Source organism: Trachemys scripta, chromosome 2 (genome assembly GCF_013100865.1).
Source record: "Trachemys scripta elegans isolate TJP31775 chromosome 2, CAS_Tse_1.0, whole genome shotgun sequence".
NCBI lineage: Eukaryota > Metazoa > Chordata > Testudines > Emydidae > Trachemys > Trachemys scripta.
The window spans coordinates 273826506-273846824 of NC_048299.1; the positions used below are offsets into that span (position 1 = coordinate 273826506).

The following is a 20319-nucleotide window of genomic DNA, read 5'->3' on the forward strand; positions in this document are numbered from 1 at the left end:
ATGGTATAAGAAATAAAAATGTAATTTGTATGAAACCAAGGATACACTTGAGAGGATGTGGACATATTTTCCTTTTTGTTCTTGTTTATTTCTGAGAAAACTGTAAGACAAATAGAACATGTGAAAGGAGGAAAAAGTATCTTTTTGGTATGTGCTGATGTTAGTTTTGGAAGCATTGCTTGCCAAAGAGAAATCATTGATTTAGTAAGGCTTGAATCATGAATAGATTAAGATTAGGGACCGTTGAAGACAAATGCTGTGACCGTTGAAGACAAATGGAGTCTTTCCATTGAATTCAATGGGCTTAGGATGAGGTCGTGGAAGGGAAAATGAAGAAACTGGAAAGAAGAAAAATATATTCTTGTCACACTTACAATCACGAGGGCAGAATGGAAAATATGGTTAAATACATTAAAAAGAACAATAATAAATATGTCTACTTATTTTGTTTTTAGATTGCTCAGAAAAAAGAGAGAAACTCTCCTCCCCTTGATCCAGAAGTTCTGTCAGTTTTTGTGCCTCCGTTTATCAGCAAAGAGGAGATTCAAGCGACTAATCTAAATAGTAGTAACTTCAATAAAACAAAAAGACGTTCTTTCAGAAAAAAGAGAGAGAGACCTAAGGTTGAAAATGTGAAAAATCCAAATGGGGAACAGAAAGCACCTGATACTGAAGATATTAGTGTTCCAAAAGATATTGATCTTATTGGCTTGCCACAACTATGCTTTCCAGGTATTATGTGGTTTTATTTAACTGTTAGTTAAGAAATGTTTATAAACACTTGATCTGTTTGGTGACCTATAATAATAATACAGTCACAGACCTCTTCCCTTATTGTGGCTGTTTATGGATATTGACAAGTTAATTTTTTTTATTTGTATTCTCATAGTACCACGCAGCCCTACTCATGGAGCAGGATTCCATTGTGCCAGGGACCGTACAAGTACAGAACAAAGAGACGGTCCCTGCCCAAGAGAGCTTATAATCAAATTTCTCTACTTTCCTATATTTTATGGTATTTTTAGGGCTGTCTTCTCACCTCACCTCTTCTCTGCCTTTAGGTTGAAGAAAATATTTTTCTTCTAAATACGAATGAATACCCTTTCCCACTCCAATACTATATATATTAGGATGTCCCTAAAGTAGAGACCATTTCCTATAAGCCTCTTTTAAAAAAAAAAAAAAAAAAAAAAAAAGGGCAAAAATCCATCAGATGGACTTTGTGATATGTTTTTGGTATATCACAAATACAAAATGAGCTGGGTGGTGTTTTCACTTGTTCAGTGAAATTGTGTATGGCTTAAGATGCTATATAACAATTTCAGATCAAGTGAATTATGGAGGTGTGCTATAATCCCTTTTTAAAATGAAGCATTACAATGGAAGTAAAGTAGCAATACTTGCTGTAACTATAGCAATGCAAGCTGCGCTATTAAAACAAACTATTTTTCAGTAATGTATGTTTTGAAAAGTACTTGTCTTACTTGCAGGAGGACTTTACATAACTTCTGAATCAAAAGAGGATCACATTCATTTTCTGGTCTTCACAGATGTCTGTGGTAACAGAACGTATGGTGTTGTTGCTCAGTATTACCAACCTATGCAAGTATGTTTTTTACCTTACACTTTTAATAAAACTTACTTAAATATTAGGTAATACATTTTGATAATAATACCTGTTTAATTTGATGCTTCACATAAGTTATTGGATATTTGTATATTTTAATACCAATATGGAACAACTTTTACTTTAAGAGAAGTACTCCTCACTTAATACAATATTGTGCCCATATACTCAAGCACAGTTCCCATAGAATTCAGTGGGAATGGTGCTGGAGTATCTGAGAGCAAAATTTGGCCTTAAGCATATTTTTAGGTGCTTTAATGTTTGTGAGTTATATACTCCATGTTCTTGGTAGATGTTCATAGCGCAAATAACTTGCGTTTAGCAGGGGGATCTAACCTTTCCAAACTGAGATGATTTTTTTTTTTAAAGGAGTCTAAGGGAGTTAGATGTTCAAATCTCAATGGGAGTTGGGTGTCTAACTTGCTTAGATTCTCTCAAAAATACCAACCGTAATTTCATGAGTAACATCACAACATTAATATGTAGCTTTCTTGTAGGATGGTTATATCTCTTCAAATGGGCAGGCCCACAGGGAATCTATGCAGACTGCTAAAGCTTTTGGCTGCTTCGTACCATTTGCTATTTGTGTCATATCCAGATATCCATATTTTAATGCCCTTAAGGACTGTCTTTCTTGGTAAGTATTACTGTTATATCATTTATGCCTGTGCTGCAAATACATTTACAAGTCAGTCCTTTATGTATGAATTGTCAAAATTTGACAATGTAGTGGGAATGTTTGAGTGACAATAAAACTGGAGTTGGTTATAAGTGATTATGGCATGAGGCAGAGGACAAAACAAAATGAAAACAAAAGCCACCTGGATAGTAACAAAATAGAAATGCAGTTTCAAAGAAGTGTTGGTGTTCTTTGAGATTTTATCTGGCTGTGCAAAATTAATATCTGCAGGGAACTGATTTCTAATATAGATTTATCTAGGTTCTCTCTGGAAGATCTCAAACTCTACAGGTCTCTCTATTTGGGGAAAATAATTTTAAAACACTTCACTGTGAACAGAATTAGTTTCACAAAGAGCATAAGTAAACTTGTCTGTAACTGGTTAGACACACTGTGGAATAAGGTGACCTAGCCACTCTATGGGTACATCTACACTACAGGGGGGAGTCGATTTAAGATACGCAAATTCAGCTACGTGAATAGCGTAGCTGAATTCGACGTATCGCAGCCGACTTACCCCGCTGTGAGGACGGCGGCAAAATCGACTTCTGCGGCTTTCTGTCGTCGGCGCTTACTCCCACCTCCGCTGGTGGAGTAAGAGCGCCGATTCGGGGATCGATTGTCGCGTCACACAGGACGCGATAAATCGATACCCAAGAGGTCGATTTCTACCCGCCGATTCAGGCGGGTAGTGTAGACCTAGCCTATGTGAAGGAATACATGATTACTTGGATTCTGATAGTCCACAGGAAAATTAGGAGGAGAGAATCTTTTGGTTCACAAAAACAAGGAGTCTGGTGGCACCTTAAAGACTAACAGATTTATTTGGGCATAAGCTTTCGTGGGTAAAAACCTCACTTCTTCAGATGCACAGAGTGAAAGTTACAGATGCAGGCATTATATACTGACACATGGAGAGCAGGGAGTTACTTCACAAGTGGAGAACCAGTGTTGACAGGGCCAATTCAATCAGGGTGGATGTAGTCCACTCCCAATAATGAGGAGGTGTCAATTCCAGGAGAGGAAAAGCTGCTTCTGTAATGAGCCAGCCACTCCCAGTCCCTATTCAAGCCCAGATTAATGGTGTTAAATTTGCAAATGAATTTTAGTTCTGCTGTTTCTCTTTGAAGTCTGTTTCTGAAGTTTTTTTGTTCAATGATAGTGACTTTTAAATCTGTAATAGAATGACCAGGGAGTCTGAAGTGTTTACTTACTGGCTTATGTATGTTACCATTCCTGATGTCCGATTTGTGTCCATTTATTCTTTTGTGGAGGGACTGTTCGGTTTGGCCAATGTACATGGCAGAGGGGCATTGCTGGCACATGATGGCATATATAACATTAGTGGATGTGCTAGTGAATGAGCCCTTGATGGTGTGGCTGATGTGGTTGGGTCCTCTGATGGTGTCACCAGAGTAGATATGGGGAGAGAGTAGGCAATGAGGTTTGCTACAGGGATTGGTTCCTGGGTTGGTGTTTCTGTGGTGTGGTGTGTAGTTGCTGGTGAGTATTTGCTTCAGGTTGGGGGGTTGTCTGTAAGCGAGGACTGGCCTGCCTCCCAAGGTCTGTGAGAGTGAGGGATCATTTTCCAGGATAGGTTGTAGATCGTGGATAATGCGCTGGAGAGGTTTTAGTTGGGGGCTGTATGTGATGGCCAGTGGTGTTCTGTTGTTGTCCTTGTTGGGCCTGTCCTGTAGCAAGTGATTTCTGGGTACCCATCTTGCTCTGTCAATCTGTTTCCTCACTTCCCCAGGTGGGTATTGTAGTTTTACGAATGCTTGATAAAGATCTTGTAGGTGTTTGTCTCTGTCTGAGGGGTTGGAGCAAATTCGGTTGTATCTTAGGGCTTTTAGTTCCCAAATTACACTGTTTTGAAGGCTTAACAGCGAGACTAATAATCTACATTCTAAAACTTCTTAAAATACTTGAACTTTAAAGGTGGGTCAAGAGATGGGATGGAACTTGGGAAACTGTTTTGTTGACTATCGTAGCCTCAATTTATTGTGGGGGCTACTATCTCAAGTTTTCACATTTTCACCTTCAACCAGTTTAATATGTATATGCCTGTGTCTGAAGTGGATTGTAAGCTCCTTAGGGCAGGTACTCTGTCTTCTTACATTTGTACAATGCTGAATAACCTGCGGTTGTAGGCCTGCTGTAATAATCTATATGAAAAAACAAGAGTTTCTGCTGTTGTTTTTTCAACCAATGCGAAGTCTCAAAAATGCCAGGAACCTATTCATGAATTTGCTGAATAGTTCTCCCCTCCACCCCAAAAAAAGGTTGTGTAGGAATCCCTTATAAGCTTTAAGCCAGTGGTTAGAAAACTCACCCAGGATGTGGGTCACCAGGTTCAGTTAACCCCTCTGCCTGATGTGGAGAATGGGTCTGAACTTGGGTCTTCCACATTGCAAGCCAGTGTCCTAATGATTGGGTTATGTGGGATATTGTGGAACAGGGATCTGTCAATCTCTCCTGTTGAAGCTGTTCCATTTATAAATAATTAGTCATTGAAGGAGGGACTTGAACCTGTATCTTCCACACGCTAGGTGAATACCCTAACCACCAGACTATATAGTCACTCACTCACTTTCCCTGGCCCAGTGATTATTCATTGTCAATCATAATGCTAATTTATAGTCATTCATAAAGACAGAACATAAGAACGGCCAAACTGGGTCAGACCAATAGTCCATCTAGCCCAGTGTCCTGTCTTCCGACATGACCAATGCCAGGTGCTTCAGAGGAAATGAACATATAATCATCAAGAGATCCATCCCTGTCTCCCATTCCCAGCTTCTGGCAAACAGAGGCTAGGGACACTTCAGAGCATGGTTTTGCATGTTAATAATCTTAAACCCCTCTTACTGATGCTTCAGAAGGGACAGAGCAGAGACTGGCTTCTCTAGTGGACAGTCTCCTTATAAATATGGAGCAAAGGACAAACACCCGTTCTGATAAAACAGAACCTTTCCAAGACCTAGGATACGATCAACAAAAGCCTATCACTGGCCCATCTGTGCAATGTAGCAGAAGTAAAGAAAGTTTCACCCAGCTCTAAATATGATCACACCAGTTTCCTCATGAAACACTAGTTACTAGATAAGTTTAGATCTTGCATTCTCCTGGCTTTTAGCTCTCTGCATTCTCCACAAGGAAAGAGAATATTTTCGTGTGAGGAAAGCATTCACCTCTGTCCATTTTATCTGCGTTGAAACTGAAAGCTTAATTCTGTGTGGCAGGTTGAAGCAAAGAGCTGGGGAGCATGCTCCGTGTAGATGGGATATTCGCAATCTCTAACTTCAGCCTTCAGCTAGTGATTTTTTTAGCAGTTGGTTACTCATTTGGCTATGTTAAGTTTCATGCGGCAGGAATGCAGCAGCCTCTATTTCCAGTGATTTCCCTAACTCCTATTGCAGGGAGCGGTTTGGCTGATGGATCCATGTGGCTGCAGATCCACCATCCAGGCTCCTCCCATTCCTCAAGAACGCTAGACCAGCAAAAATCCCCACAAAGCATAGGTTGCAGTATACAAAGAATGCAGACTCTCTTGTGGGCCTTCTGTTGTTATAGACAGTGATACTCCGACTGAGGCTTGTGAGCTGCAAGTGGCTCTTTAATGGGTCTTCTGCAGCTCTTTGCAGCACGTGATATTAAAATACTGTGCGATTTAATTATTAATCAATTAGGATGCTATTACTATGTTCTTAACCAATTGTAGTTGATATAGTAATAACACTTCGTCAGTCATTTTGCTGTGAGAATAATATATAAATAAAAATAGTAAATGAAACTCATACACTGGTGGCTTTTTTGAGTAACGCTGATCACCAATTTGGCTCCTGAACCACTGAGATCTGACTGTCATTGTTATAGAGGAACAGTATTATCCTCTATCTTAAGGTCACCTAACAATTTTTTCCAACTTTAGCTCTAACACACTGACTTGAATAGGACTTTGAAAGTTGGAATGAGAATAGTTCTGGGGGCAGGAAGGTGTCTTTTGCTGCTACTTATTCCGCTCTGAAGGTGTGTGTGTGTGTGTGTGTAAGATTCTAGTTCTCCCAGAACACTCCTGTGCACAGTTCACATGCTCCAGCACCTCCAGTGAACAGGATTTGGCCCTAAATGGGATTGATAGTTTTATTCATACATGATATCTCCGAGTTATTTTTTTTATCTTTTTGGGCATTCAGCTCAAGTTCCTAACATAAGTCAAAGGGAAGCCAATAATAGAAGTTACAACTTGCTCTTGTCATAGTTATTTCTTTTTAATCTGAGACATGTTCATATTTTGTAATTGGATACATTAAATCCTGGTGGGTACCTTGAGTCACATTACTGACTTGGAAATTTCCTTCAGAACAATCAAGATCTTTATGTTCTGTACCATTAATCTTAATTTTATAAATACTTATTGCATTACAAATGGGCAGTGCTGGTGATTCTAGTGCCAGAACAAACTGAAAGGGAGACAGGGGAGTGTGTGACTCTGTCTCCAAGTCAAACAACTGAGAGTCCAGACCATTACCAAACATTGTTGCTGTTGGATTAATCTACAGGAGTATAGCTCTTTTCAAAAAGTTAAGGGTTTTTGAACAGGTATTTCCATTCCAGTGTGTGTGTTATGCTATCCATGTCCTGACACATCAATAATCATAGAATATCAGGGTTGGAAGGGACCTCAGGAGGTCATCTAGTCCAACCCCTTGCTTAAAGCAGGACCGGACCAATCCCCAAACAGATTTTTGCCCCAGGTCCCTAAATGGCCCCCTCAAGGATTAAACTCACAACCCTGGGTTTAGCAGGCCAATGCTCAAACCACTGAGCTATCCCTTCCCCCTCTAATATAACACTTTTCATCAGTAGATCTCAAGTGCTTTACAAAAATCAGTGTCATCATCTCCATTTTACAGTTGGTGAAACTGAGGCACAGAGAAGCAGGAATAGAAACCAGGTCTTGTGAGGCCTAGTCTAGTACGCTTGTCCCTAGGCCACATGTTCTCCTACTTTCTAGCTAAACTGAAAAAAAGCATCTTTTAGTTGGTGGCAACCACCCATTTCTGGGTGAATCCCCATCTTGGATGGATGAACATTCTCTCTTTCTCTGTCTCTCTCTTAACATGTCCCTAAGTCTGCTCTACAGAAGGTTATGAGTCATTTGTGAGCCAGCCCAAAGATGCTGTTAGAAGGCCTTCCTTTCTGAAAAATGTCTAAAGTAAATCATGCGCAGTTAATCGTGTTAGAGAACCTGTACACTCCTTTGTAATCTCTTTGCTTGAAGTATATTTTTTGTTCCCACAGCTCATTTCTGTCGGGCAGGCTTTTCCAAGGCATCACTGTCAGATACTATAGTAGTACAAACACTCCCCGGGTTAAGCAAACCCGATTTACGCAAATCCGGACTTACGGAAAAAGTTCCGTGAGCTTTTTTTTTTTTTTTTTGCGTGCGTAGTTGTCGGGTATACGTTCCCGACTTACGGAACATTCGACTTACGCGAGGTGTTCCGGAATGGAATGCTTGCGTAAGTCGGGGAGCGTTTGTACATAAATAGGCACAGTTCTGTTTAAAGTTGTCTGTCCCTTTCCTTTTGTACACTTTCCCTTTTTGTTGATGCAAGTGTCAGGATTTAACCAACTAATTGTGGCATATGATTTAGTGGGTGTGCTAAGATCCTGTTTATGCCTCAGAACACTGACCGGCCTTCTCACTGTGCTGGTAATGTCTGTTGCATAGCCTAATAGGCATATACTAGTGAAAGTCTCAAGGAGCTTAGTCTGTTCAGTTTAACAAAGAGATGGTTAAGGGGTGACTTGATCACAGTCTACAAGTAGCTGTATCCTTCTCTTCCCTCATGGATCACCTGGAAGCTGGCAAGTGCTCATGTTTTGCTTGTGCATCTGATATTCTTCAGGATGCTGAAAATCCTGGGGAGGTCCTAGCAGCGGTGTTGGGTGGACTGAAGATTCCCACCTACCCATCTGCAGCAGCTTTATACTTATAGAAAGAATGACAGTTGGCTGTGCCTCCATCTGAATATGCACTGTATAACTCTGGTAGGGTACCTTGGTAGCTTCCAGGAACAACTCTGGCCTAAACGATGCAATAGGCAAGTTGGATCCACAGGCCGCTTTACTTCAAAGTAATATAGCAAAATACAACGACAGTGCAACAGAATAAAATAGGTACCTACTGTAGCAACTGTGACAAGATGATAATAGGTGGCAGCTAATGGTTGTGACTTATAAACATTTAAGTAAACTTAATCGCTACTCACTGCAACAGACTTGCGTTAAAAAACAAACCCGTTAAACGTCCACAAGAACATTCACCATCAGCACCTCCACACTTTTTCAGGCCATGATCTTTTTTTGTTAGCTTCCTCTTTTCCAGTTACCCAGTTTCCCAGCTTATCAGTACAGCCCCTGTAGGATCTCCTGACTTTCCACTTCTGCCCAAATACAGGATTGCAGAGACAAGTTCAAAGTGTCCCAGAAGATGCCAAATGCTGCATCGTAGGATTTGTAGTCCTTACAGTGCCTAGCCGCTACAATTCTATTGGAAGTAGTTGTAGTTTTTTGGAACCAATGTACAGTACAAAGAAGCCTAATTAAAACACCTCTGGCAAGGCCCAGAAGCCCCCATAATGGAAGGAGCCTACATACCTATATGGGGAACAGAAATTTGATAAGAGGGCTCTCTTCAATGTAATAGACCTTGCTATGAAAGGATCCAGTGACTGTAAGTTGAAACTAGAGAAACTCAGATTAAAAATGAGGCGCAAATTTTTAACCATGAGGGTAATTAACCATGGGAACAGTTTACCAAGGATTGTGATGGATTTTCCATCGCTGAAATGTTTAAAATCCAGATTGGATGTTTTTCTAAAAGATGTGCTCTAGTAAATTCAAACGGGAATACATTTAGGGAAGTGCTATGACCTGCATTATACAGGTGGTCACTATGGTCCCTTCTGGCTTTATAACCTCTGAACCATTATTTTTTTCAGAATTAATTTTTCTCTACTAGAGGGGGGAGGGATAGCTCAGTGTTTTGAGCATTGGCCTGCTAAACCCAGGGTTGTGAGTTCAATCCTTGAGGGGGCCACTTAGGGAACTGGGGTAAAAATCTGTATGGGGATTGATCCTTTTTTGAGCAGGGGGTTGGACTAGATGACCTCCTGAGGTCCCTTCCAACCCTGATATTCTATGATTCTAACACTGAACACTTTTTGCTGGACCAAAGCTCTGCTTGGAGGATTGTGGAGAGCTTTTCAATCTTTATAACTGAGCACCTTTTGTATGACTTAATTGGGGTACAATTTTACTTTTGCTCAAAATACCAGAAAGCTGAAAATCAGGTCTCCCTGCCCACATTTTCAAATGTGTGGAAGACACAGGACAGTCCTCCTGGTTGAAATGCTACACCATTAGGGAGTTTTGCTATACGTCACACTGACAGACTAGGATAGCTGCAGGTATTCTGTTCTGAGGACAGCTTTATTGCTAAGTGGCTCTCTGAAACTGTTGCCTTGGTTTATTTTAATTTTTCTGTTACCTGTGCTGGAGAAGCAAGAAGTTTAGGTTAAGGTTTTCAAAAGTGACCAGTGATTTAGGAGAGTATTAATTTTTGGGTACTCAACTTGCAATTCCTTAAAGGGTCCCAATTTTCAGAGTATGGATCCTAAGGGGGCCCAATTTTCAGTGTGTGGGTGCTCAGCACTTTCTGAAAATCAGACCTCTTGGATGTGTCTCAAATTGACCACCCAAAAGTTGACCCCAACCCCAAATCACTAGTGACTTTGGTCTTAGTGGCTGAATCAGGTTCTAGTATTAGTTAGTTACACTTAGGCACCCAAAGCATTCCTGTTGAATTTTCTGGTGGGAAAGGCAGCAGACAACTTGAGTTTCCCTTAGGATAGGGTAGGTAGATCAAGTCATTGAAAAAGGAAGAGGTCTGTGGCAAGTGAGGTATTGGGAACTGCACCTTAAGTTGCTTAGTTTTGGGGACAGGAAGTCTGGGGAGGGGTGCTGCAGAAGCCCATATTCTATTATGCAGGGGTAGTTGGAACTGGTCGCTGTTGAATAGAGTATCTCTTTCAGGTACATTGGACCAGAATGTTTTCTCAAAACTCCAGCAAGGGAGAGAGCACTGCATTGTTTAGCTGGTATAGTGGTCTGCACTGCTGTACAAGAGACCTGGATTTGATATCTTTTCCCAGGATCTTGTTCCCTGAGCTTCAGGGTCTGGGAGTTCTACAGAAGCAGTGCATGCAGTGTGGTGTAGGAGGAAGCACCTTTTGTTGCTCAAACCATCCTCCCCTTGGTTAATTAAGGAGCAGTGGTGATTGGTTCTAAAGAATCAAGCTTAGGGCTAGTCTTCACTGGCAATGCTAAAGTGCTGCTGTGGCAGTGCTTTAATGTGGCTTGTATAGTCGCGGCAGAGCACTGGGAGAGGGCTCTCCCAGCGCTCTTAAAAAAAAAAAAAAAAAAAAAAAAAACCCACCTCCATGAGGGGCATAGCTAGCCCCCAGCGCTGGTGCACTGTTTACACTGGCGCTTTACAGCGCTGAAACTTGCTGCACTCGGATGTGTTTTTTCACACCCCTGAGCGAGAACGTTGCAGCGCTGTCAAGTGCCAGTGTAGACAAGCCCTTAGGCTTGCTTGGCCGAAGGGATGGGGCCAGCAAGTGGGGTTAGAGGTTGAGGTGAGGAGAAGAGATGGCAAAATCATGGGGGGGAGGGGGGAAAATTGGATCACCGTGGCTTTGATAGGGAACAGTTGTCATCATCTGAAAGGAGGGGCCAAACTAGGAGTGAATTTTGAAACTATTGGCAAGATAATCTATATAGATTTCTGTGCAGGAGAGGACATTGGTCTAACTGTTCAAGTGTGACTAGTAATTTTGGGTAACTTACTTTTAAGTGGCAGACGTGAGATACCTTGGAGAGGTATGCGTTTCAGAAAACATGGAACCCCACCTTCTGGAAGTCAGGCCTATCTGTGGTGTTGGACAACCAAAAATGTACCCAAAATTACTAGTCACTTTTGAAAAATTAGATGGTTGTATGACCCCTGAATGGCTGGCTCAGTGCTAAGAAAGGTAAAGTCTGATTATATCTTGTGTTTTAGATTGTCATTACATAATCTTGTAGTTTGTCGGAAAGGACTTCCAGCACTGAAAGTAGAACCTCTCTCTGATGTGACTCCTCCAGTTATTGGCTGGAATAAACTCTTCCGTATTTGTCTTTGTCTTCTTCTAGTGGCTGATCAGGATCCACATTCTCTGATTGTGGGGAACAGTTGGTAGTCTCCAGTTCGTTATTGTGCTCTGTGGAGCTCTGTCTCTTTGCTAGGCAGTGTACAAACGTAGGGAAAGAAATGGTCACTTCCACATGGAGCTTAAACCCCAAGTTAGATACAATCACAACAACTATTGCACTGAAAATATGATAATATTGTGGTATGAATTGGAGCTGACAAGAGTGTCTGAACTTACTTTCACAGGCAAACATAATAGCATATTTATGTACAAAAAATTAACCAAAGCATTTTTAAAAAAAAAATCTGATAATGTAATTTAAAATTGAAAATTTATATGCACAAAAGTCAGGAAATTCAAAGTTCTAACGTCTTATAGTTATTAATTTTGCTACAAAATTTGCTACAAATGCTACAAAAAATGCATGCACATTGAATCACACATTTTAATGGTCATTTATTGCATTACTCTATATTTGTGCAATGATACTTTAGGAAATTAAACTTTTGAGTTTGACGTGCATTTAATTTCTCAATTGTAATGCTGCAGTAGTCATTCTTTTTTTGGATTGTGTATTTTTAATTTATAACTGAATAGTGCGTGTAAGCCTGCAAGAAACAGGCTAATTTCCAATAAGCTCTAGCTTTCTGTGGTTTTGAAATGGCTAAGAAGTTAAACTCCCAAAATAGAAACATTTGACAGACTTGCACACATGAAGAATAAATAAAGTTGTGTGTGAAAGATATGAAAGAGCAGCTTCATATACAGCAGCAATGTTAAAATCACTTGGAGCCTCTAAATTATCTAATAAACCAGAGGTTAAATAGTTGTAATAATATTTTTATCCATCCCAACAATTTTTTGAGTTTTAAGGTATCAAGGAAGAGTTTATTTTTTAGCCTCTTTGCATGTTACATTTAAAAAAAATATTTGGCATACTTTAATTTCAGCTTACTGGTACATCTGAGACCTCTCAAGGATTTAGACGTTGATGATCGTATAAAAGAATTTGCAGCAAAATTATCTTTAATACCTACTCCTCCACCAGGAACACTCCACTTGGTAATTAGTGAAGCTCAATTTCATAATTATTTTAACATTACCTGCTATAAAATACTAAGTACGTTGTTTGTGTAAAATGGGGCATATTCTGTAACACCAGTTTTAATGCCAGTGTGATGCCACTGAAGTCAGTACCTGTGCTTTGGGGGATAGACTGCTTTTACCCTGTTTTCTGATGGACACATGGTACACCAAAGAGGTGGGGAGAAGGTGGGGCCATAGCTCTGCCCTTTCTGCACAGCAGATAGGGTAGTGAGGAGAGGAAGGGTTGTTGAGTGGTTAGTGCTAGTCTAGTACTTGGGAGATGTGGTTTCAATTCCCTGCTCTGCTACAGATGTTTTGTGTGTCTTTGGACAAGTCACTTAGCTTCAATTCCCCATCTACAAAATGAGGACAATACTTCCCTATGTTACAGGGGTGTTGGGAGAATAAATACATTAAAGATTGTGAGGCTCTCAGATACTACAATAATGGGGACTATATATAGGTGCACTGTAAAAAGGGGTATATTTTCCCTTTGTGCACCTGAGAGCTTCAAGAAACTGCTTTTGGAATGGTGCAGCTCTCCACAGTTCCTTCTGTGGGTTGTGTCTAAATGCATGATTCAGCTCTTCATTATTAACCTTATTTATATCAAATCAATTATTATAAGCTGGTCTACATTTTAAGTTGTAATCAGCAAGCAGTGAAATTACAAATTATGTTTTGGTAAAGTTTCTCAGTTAGAATTGGAGAAAAAATTAGATAATAAAGCAGGTGAATCCAGACCTATTGCTCTGATAAAGGCAGAGGTAGCCTAGAAAGACAGAATGCAGTTAGACTAAACTTACAATAGACATAATTGACAAGAGTCCCTTAAAGATGTTTTTATTATGATTATATCAAAATACATTTTATAATTTTTGTAAAAAAGGTATTTCATTTCTTCAATTTTAATATCTGTTTCAGTATCTAAAATCTCTTACTAGACTGAAAAGAAACACAAAATGCTTTATAAATCTTTATGGAGATAGTTATTATTGAGTTTAATACTTCCAGTACTGCAATTATCTTTTGTATATAAAACTACATTTTAGGTTCTGTGCTTTTTTATATTTATATATATATCTATATAGATATATATAGATATATATATAAATAATTTTCTGTCAGATAACTGTAATATTTTGTTAGAATTAGGATTTAAAATTTCTATGGGACCATTTCTTCATTAAAAATTAATTGAAAAACATGTGTTACTACAGATATTTAATATGAAACCACTACAGATAGTCTTTCCATCACGGGAGGATCCAGACAGCCCAATTATTGACTTGAATCTTCATCTTCCATTACTATGTTTCAAACCAGAACATGTGCTACAGGTAATAAAAACAAACTTTAAAGATTCTGTAAAGTGTCACATTTTTTTGCTTGTTACCTTGATTCCTTTGTTGTTTGTTCCCAGAAAAAAATCTGCAAGATGGAGTTCAGCTTGGGAGTACATATCAGTAATTTAGGGTTAAATACATTAGAGAGATGTAATTATCCCCAAATCTGTTCCGTTCACCTAGGCTGGCAGCGGGCTGAGCGGGGCCTGCGGCCGGAAACCCGGCTGGCAAGGGGCCGGCAGCCAGAACCCCAGGTTGGTAGCGGGCTGAGTGGGGCAGTGGCTGGGACCCCAGCTGGCAAGGGGCCGTCAGCCAGAACCCCAGACCGGCGGCGGGCTGAGCGGGGCCGGGACCCCAGACCGGCGGCGGGCCGAGCGGCTCAGCCCACGGTGGTCTGGGGTTCCGTCTGCTGGCTCCTGCCAGCCAGGGTCCCGGCTGCCGGCCCCGCTCAGCCCGCTGCCAGTCTGGGGTTCTGGCTGCCGGCCTCTTGCCAGCTGGGGTCCCAGCCGCCGGCCCTGCTCAGCCTGCTGTCAACCTGGTGCTCAGGGTGGGGATGTGGGGGGTGCAAGAGTCAGGGCATGGGGTGTGGGGGGGCTGGGTATGTGTGGAGGTGCAGGAGTCAAGGATGGGGTTGGGGGGATGCAGGGAGTTGGGGTGCAGGGATCAGGACAGAGGGCTGGGGGCATGTGAGGGGGTGCAGGAGTTAGCATGGAGTGTGAGGGGGCTGGGTATGTGTGGAGGGTGCAGGAATCGGGATGGGGTCATGGGGGGGATGCAGGGGTGCAAGGGGAGGGTGCAGGGGTCAGGGCAGAGGGCTCAGGGGGGTGGGTTGGGATCGGGGGGTGCTCCCAGCCCCCTGCCCTGAGCGGCTCACGGCAAGGGACTGGAGGGATATGCCCCGCTCCTACCCCCCTTCCCCAAGGCCCCGCTCCTACCCCCCTTCCCCGCCTCCTTGCTGGTCTGAGCAGTGAGGACGCTGGGGCTGCTCTTCTCCGCTCCATCGGCGGCAGGGAGGGAGAGGAGGCGGGGCTCCACGCAGCACGGCGGGGGAGGGGGAAGCTTGGCTGCCAGCAGAGCCTTTGTACAGCAGCAGCCGGCAGGAGCAAGCTTGCTTCTGCCCCCTGCACCCGCCAGAGAGAGCGGGGGGCAGAGAAGAGCGGGCTGGGTCGGGCAGGATTTTTAATGGCGTGCCGCTGCCTGCTGGGGTCCGGCTCAGCCTGCTGCCGGGGTTCGGCAGTGAGCCGAGCGGGACCCCAGCAGGCAGCAGTGTGCCATTAAAAATCGGCTCACGTGCCGTCTTTGGCACGCGTGCCATAGGTTGCCGACCCCTGATCTAATCCATCTCAGTTCTGAAAATAGGTAGTGTTGGCTTATTTTTTTAGCCATGCCCACAATCTCACGTATTTGTCTGCATGCATTTGGTGCACAATCAGCCTTCCCATCTGAAAATGTTGTGCATGATCACCTCCTTCTAGTGCATCTGGATGCATGTGCATTTGGGTAATTGTGCCCATACAAGCGTAACAATTCGTGGCCCTTTTCTCTAAAATTTATGTGGTCCATTTGTGTGTTTCATCAGTGTCTGGTTTGGCTTTTTATCCCTTAATTTTGGTGCTATACAGGCCTCTTACATTGTAGTCTTGTGGCTAGAGCCAGTGGACTGATAGCCCGGACTCCTGAGGAGAAATCCTAGTTCCACTGAAGTAATGGCAAAACTTTCATTGACTTCAGTGGGGCCGGTATCTCACCCCGGTTTTTATTCCTAGCACTCTGGCTGTGTAAGAATCCTTTAACTTGTATTTGCCTCAGTTTATCAATGTGCAAAATGTGTATTACTGTAACACTGATCTCCTGAAGGTGAACCTCAATTTGTAAATGGTAAAGTGCTTGGAGATGCTTTTAATAGAATTTGCTCTATGTAACAAATATTACTACTAATATTAGTTATTTTCATTATTGTTCCCAGATTATAACTTGCATCTTAACGGAGCAAAGGATTGTTTTCTTTTCTTCTGACTGGGCCCTGCTAACACTCATAGCTGAATGCTTCATGTTGTACCTTCATCCTATTCAATGGCAACACACTTTTGTACCTATTCTATCTCGTCAGATGCTGGATTTTGTAATGGCCCCAACGTCTTTTCTTATGGGATGTCACATTGATCATTTTGAAGAAGTTAGCCAGGTTTGTCATAGAACATTCCCACTCTGGCTGCCCCTTTTCCCTAGGTCTGTTTAGTAAGCCACCTCCCTTTCCTCAATTCAGTCCCTCTTTAAAACAAATTTTTGCCAGATTTCTTAGAAAAAGAATTTTTAACTTCAACAGAACCATCATTTAGTTATCGAGTGATTTTTATTCTTATAACTCTTGTCTTTCCTCTCCTTCCCCAACATGGTCTATGATCCTTGTTTGTTATGTGATGTCAGATTTGGGTCCCAATCCTGCAAATGTATGCTCAGATGTAATTTATGCACATGAGTAGTCCCATTGAAGCCAGTGGGAATTTTCCTGTTGATAATGTTTTGCATGTACATATGTGCTTGCAGTATCGGGCCCTCACACTGTGTAAATTTTTCAGGGAGGGCTCATATCTTTGCTTGTTTCTCTGCGGCACCAAGCACAGCTTTGAAAATGCTTAATAATATTTTTGTGCAATACATGGGCCTCAAATTCCTAATTCTTTGTCATGATGGATTTCCAGATTAGCATTTTTAACACTTTAACTTTAGCAATATAAAGGTGAGTTTTTAGAATGGAGTTTCAGAATTGGATTCACAGTTTCTTCTTCTCTTTGAATTTTAATATTATTTTAACAAGTGTTTTGTGGGTTGATATATAAAGAGCATTTTCAGTGAAAAATAAAACTTCAACTGCTCAAAGTGACACTGTCAGATGGTTTGGGCCCAAACTTTAGAGATTTACATTTGTTTGAGGGTTTATGACAGTATGGCTACACTACAAGGTTTTTAACGACATGGCTGTGCCGCTAAAAGGCGTGCAGTGTAGCTGCTGTTTGTCAGCAGGAGAGAGAGCTCTTCTGCAGACAAAAAACTTCCACCCCCCACAAGTGGCAGTGGCTTTGTCGGCAGGAGAGTGCTACTGCCGACAAAGCGCTGTTCACGCCAGCGCTTTTCCTCGGTAAAACTTTTGTCATTTGGGGGTGGGTGTTTTTTTTTTTAACACTCCTGAATGACAAAAGTTTTGCTGATGAAGTATCAGTGTACACCAAGCCTGAGAGAGACATTCCTTTGCAGCGTTGGAAACCCAAACACAACAGCATTGTACTAGTAGATATAAGATTAATGAATATGACTATAAACCAAATTAATCAGTCTAGTCTTGTCCAGGATCAGTAAAATGCAAAAACAAACATCCTAACCTGTGAAAGTAAATTGTAGTAAAAATATTTTTAGTCTACATAATGTAGATTGGTGCAACTAACACAGGTACGGTTAAAAATATTATTCTTATCTCAGTGTCGCTTTGAAGTTTTTGTATGTACACTGTATTATAATCTGAATTATATAATCCTTGATCTTGCAAATAGATTTATGAATTCAGAACTTTATACATATTAATTTATTTCTCCAGTTATTTTAAGTAAGAAAACTGAATAAGGACTATTCTGAGACGATTTAAAAAAAAAGTACCTATAGCTTGTCTCACAGATCCCATTGAGTGTCCCTTCCTGGCCACCCACTAGGATTTATTTGAAGGGAATCTAAAATTCTGCTGCTCTGGAGTCCCAGGGGGTGGTAAGCTTCTGGAATCTGAGCAGAGTCCAGCCACAGCCCTGGTCGCAGGGTCCCTGTGGTCACTCACAGGGCACAGACCTAGTATTTGTCCCTATATGAATTCCACATGAGTGGTATGCATGTGCCCCAGTCTGCCTTTAGGATGTAAATATTCCCAATGTCCCTCACTAGCTCACCGTTCCCTTGGGAGTCCTTGGGGGATTATCTGTGTTCCATCAGGCAGGAGAGCAGGGTCTTTCACCCCCTTGCCTATCCTGCCCATGCAGCAGCTTCCCTCATCTTACTCTGGGGCAAGTTGTCACTCTCCCCTAGTTCCCCACACGAGTCCCTTTATAGAGTCCTTTTGTTCTGCCTTTTAGTAATTTTCCATTACTCCCAAATCCCCCTTCCTTCAAGAGAAGTTACATACAGTCTCACAATAATACATAAACAAATGCATTTTTAATACAATGGACCCCAAAGGTATTAAACGTAATTTCAGTAAGGTTTAACTTAATTCAGAAAGGTTTGACCCTGATACGCAGGAAACTTCCAGCGACATGTCACAGCTTGTACGTATATGTTGATGTGTGGAGGATTTATGGACTTATCCACTACATAGAGAGAATATTAGATCTCAAAATCTGTGTATTTTGTCTTTGAAATCCTAATAAATTAATGTGAGACTTCATTTATATTGAAAATAATTGTGTAGCTGTCTCAGTCTTCCAAAAGGCCAAGTTAGAACAGGACCATCCCTTTCTGGTTATAAATTACAACACATTCCTAACAAGTTAAGAGCAATCACTGTGCTGGAAAAACTCACTTTATATTTAAGTATTTGCAGGCTACATCAAGAAGAAATAAATATTTTATCAACATTATTTATACGGTAACTCCTCACTTAAAGTCGTCCTGGTTAATGTTGTTACATTGCTGATCTATCAGAGAATATGCTCGTTTAAAGTTTTGCAATGCTCCCTTATAAAGTTGTTTGGCAGCCGCCTGCTTTGTCCACTGCAGGAAGAGCAGCCCGTTAGAGCTAGCTGGTGGGGGCTTGGAGCCAGGATGGACCGGCAGCCCCCCATCAGCTCCCCACTCCCCTAAGTTCCTGTGCGGCAGCTGCCCAGCAGGCTATCAATTGCCGGGCAGTTCAGCTGTCCCTCCCCCGCTCCCATGTGCAGCTCCTGCCTTCTGCTTTGGAGCTGCTCCTGGGAGCCTCCTCTTGCTGTGCAAGAGGGAGGGGAAGAGGAGTGCTAATGTCAGGGTGCCCCCTCCCCCCTGCTCCTTTACCCCATCAGGCCATCTTCACAGAGCGGGGGGCGGGGCACGACAGGGCTCAGGACGGAGGGAGCTTGCTGGCAGCAAGTTGAGACAGCAGCTGCTGATCTACTTAAAAAGGCAGTGTACTTAGAGTGGGTCAGCATACTTAAAGGGGCAATGCAGGTCTCTCTCTCACACACACAGTATGTGTCTCCCTCTGCCATGCTGTCTCCCCTCCCTCCATTGGTGCTGCCGTGTAGAGTGTGAGGCTGCATTAACAACAATGTGTTACCCTTTGAGGGCTCAGCCTATTACTAGTTCATCATTTAGCAGTAAGGCATTCCCTGGAAAATATCCTACCCTTTTAACTCCTCCACCTCAACCAAGCTTCACAATCATCATTGCTGTGTACAGTATTAAATTGTTTACAACTTGTACTGTGTGTGTGTGTGTGTGTGTGTATGTATGTATGTATGTATGTATGTATGCATACATGTATGTATGTATGTATAGATATATAGATAGAGATAGTCTTTTGTCTGGCGAAAAAAATTTCCCTGGAACCTAACCCGCCCTTTACATTAATTCTTATGGGGAAATTGGATTCGCTTAACATCGTTTCACTTAAAGTAGCATTTTTCAGGAACATAACTACAACGTTAAGCGAGGAGTTACTGTATTTAATCATTAACATGTTTGTTTTTAAAAAGGAAGCTGAAGATTTAATTCTAATCAACATTGATAATGGAGACATTACACATTCAAAATCATCTGTAGATGAGGCGGTAATTCCAGATGTCCCTTCAGAAGCAGCAGAAATATTTATAAAAAGGTAAAAAGAAACCTGAGTGGTTCGTGCTGTAAGTAGGATAAGTCCTATGGAAAACTCTTTATGACAGATTTTGTTTACTTCACATAAATAAAAATACCAGACTGGGCAAGGGTAAATTGGACTTTTTGTACAGGTAGCTTTATACAGTTACAGTCATAAACACAACCCCAGTATCCCTTCTTTATTATCTGATCAATGTAATGCTTCTTTCCTTATGGTTACTAATGTTGGTATTCCATAATTGTGATCAGTCTATACTGGAAGAAGGATAGACTCTGGATATGGTTTAATTAGGCCACAAATTTATCATTTAGATGTCTGGGACTACCCAGCACATAAAAGCGTACAGTGCAGGTAACTCCTTAATTCTTTCAATATCTACCTGAGGGCTTTCGTCAGACCCTTCCGCTAGTCATAGGCGTCCTGAACCCCTCTTGTTCTGCTCCTTTAACAAACACCTCTTCCTGGTGCAGGGAGGGCTTGCCCTT

At 41.7% G+C, this 20319-nt stretch overlaps 1 protein-coding gene across 1 annotated transcript in view; it reads left to right on the forward strand.

The window, feature by feature from the left end:
• Positions 1–722: 722 nt before the first annotated feature.
• Positions 723–20319, forward strand: part of DENND3 (DENN domain containing 3) — a gene marked incomplete at its 3' end in the record, with an annotated part of 66978 nt that continues 47381 nt past the window's right edge. Inside the window, 7 exon segments of the mRNA XM_034763684.1 lie at positions 723–732; positions 1491–1606; positions 2125–2264; positions 12520–12631; positions 13876–13995; positions 15968–16186; positions 19710–19831. Coding sequence (XP_034619575.1) covers positions 1601–1606; positions 2125–2264; positions 12520–12631; positions 13876–13995; positions 15968–16186; positions 19710–19831 — 719 coding nt within the window. The 5' untranslated portion in view covers positions 723–732; positions 1491–1600.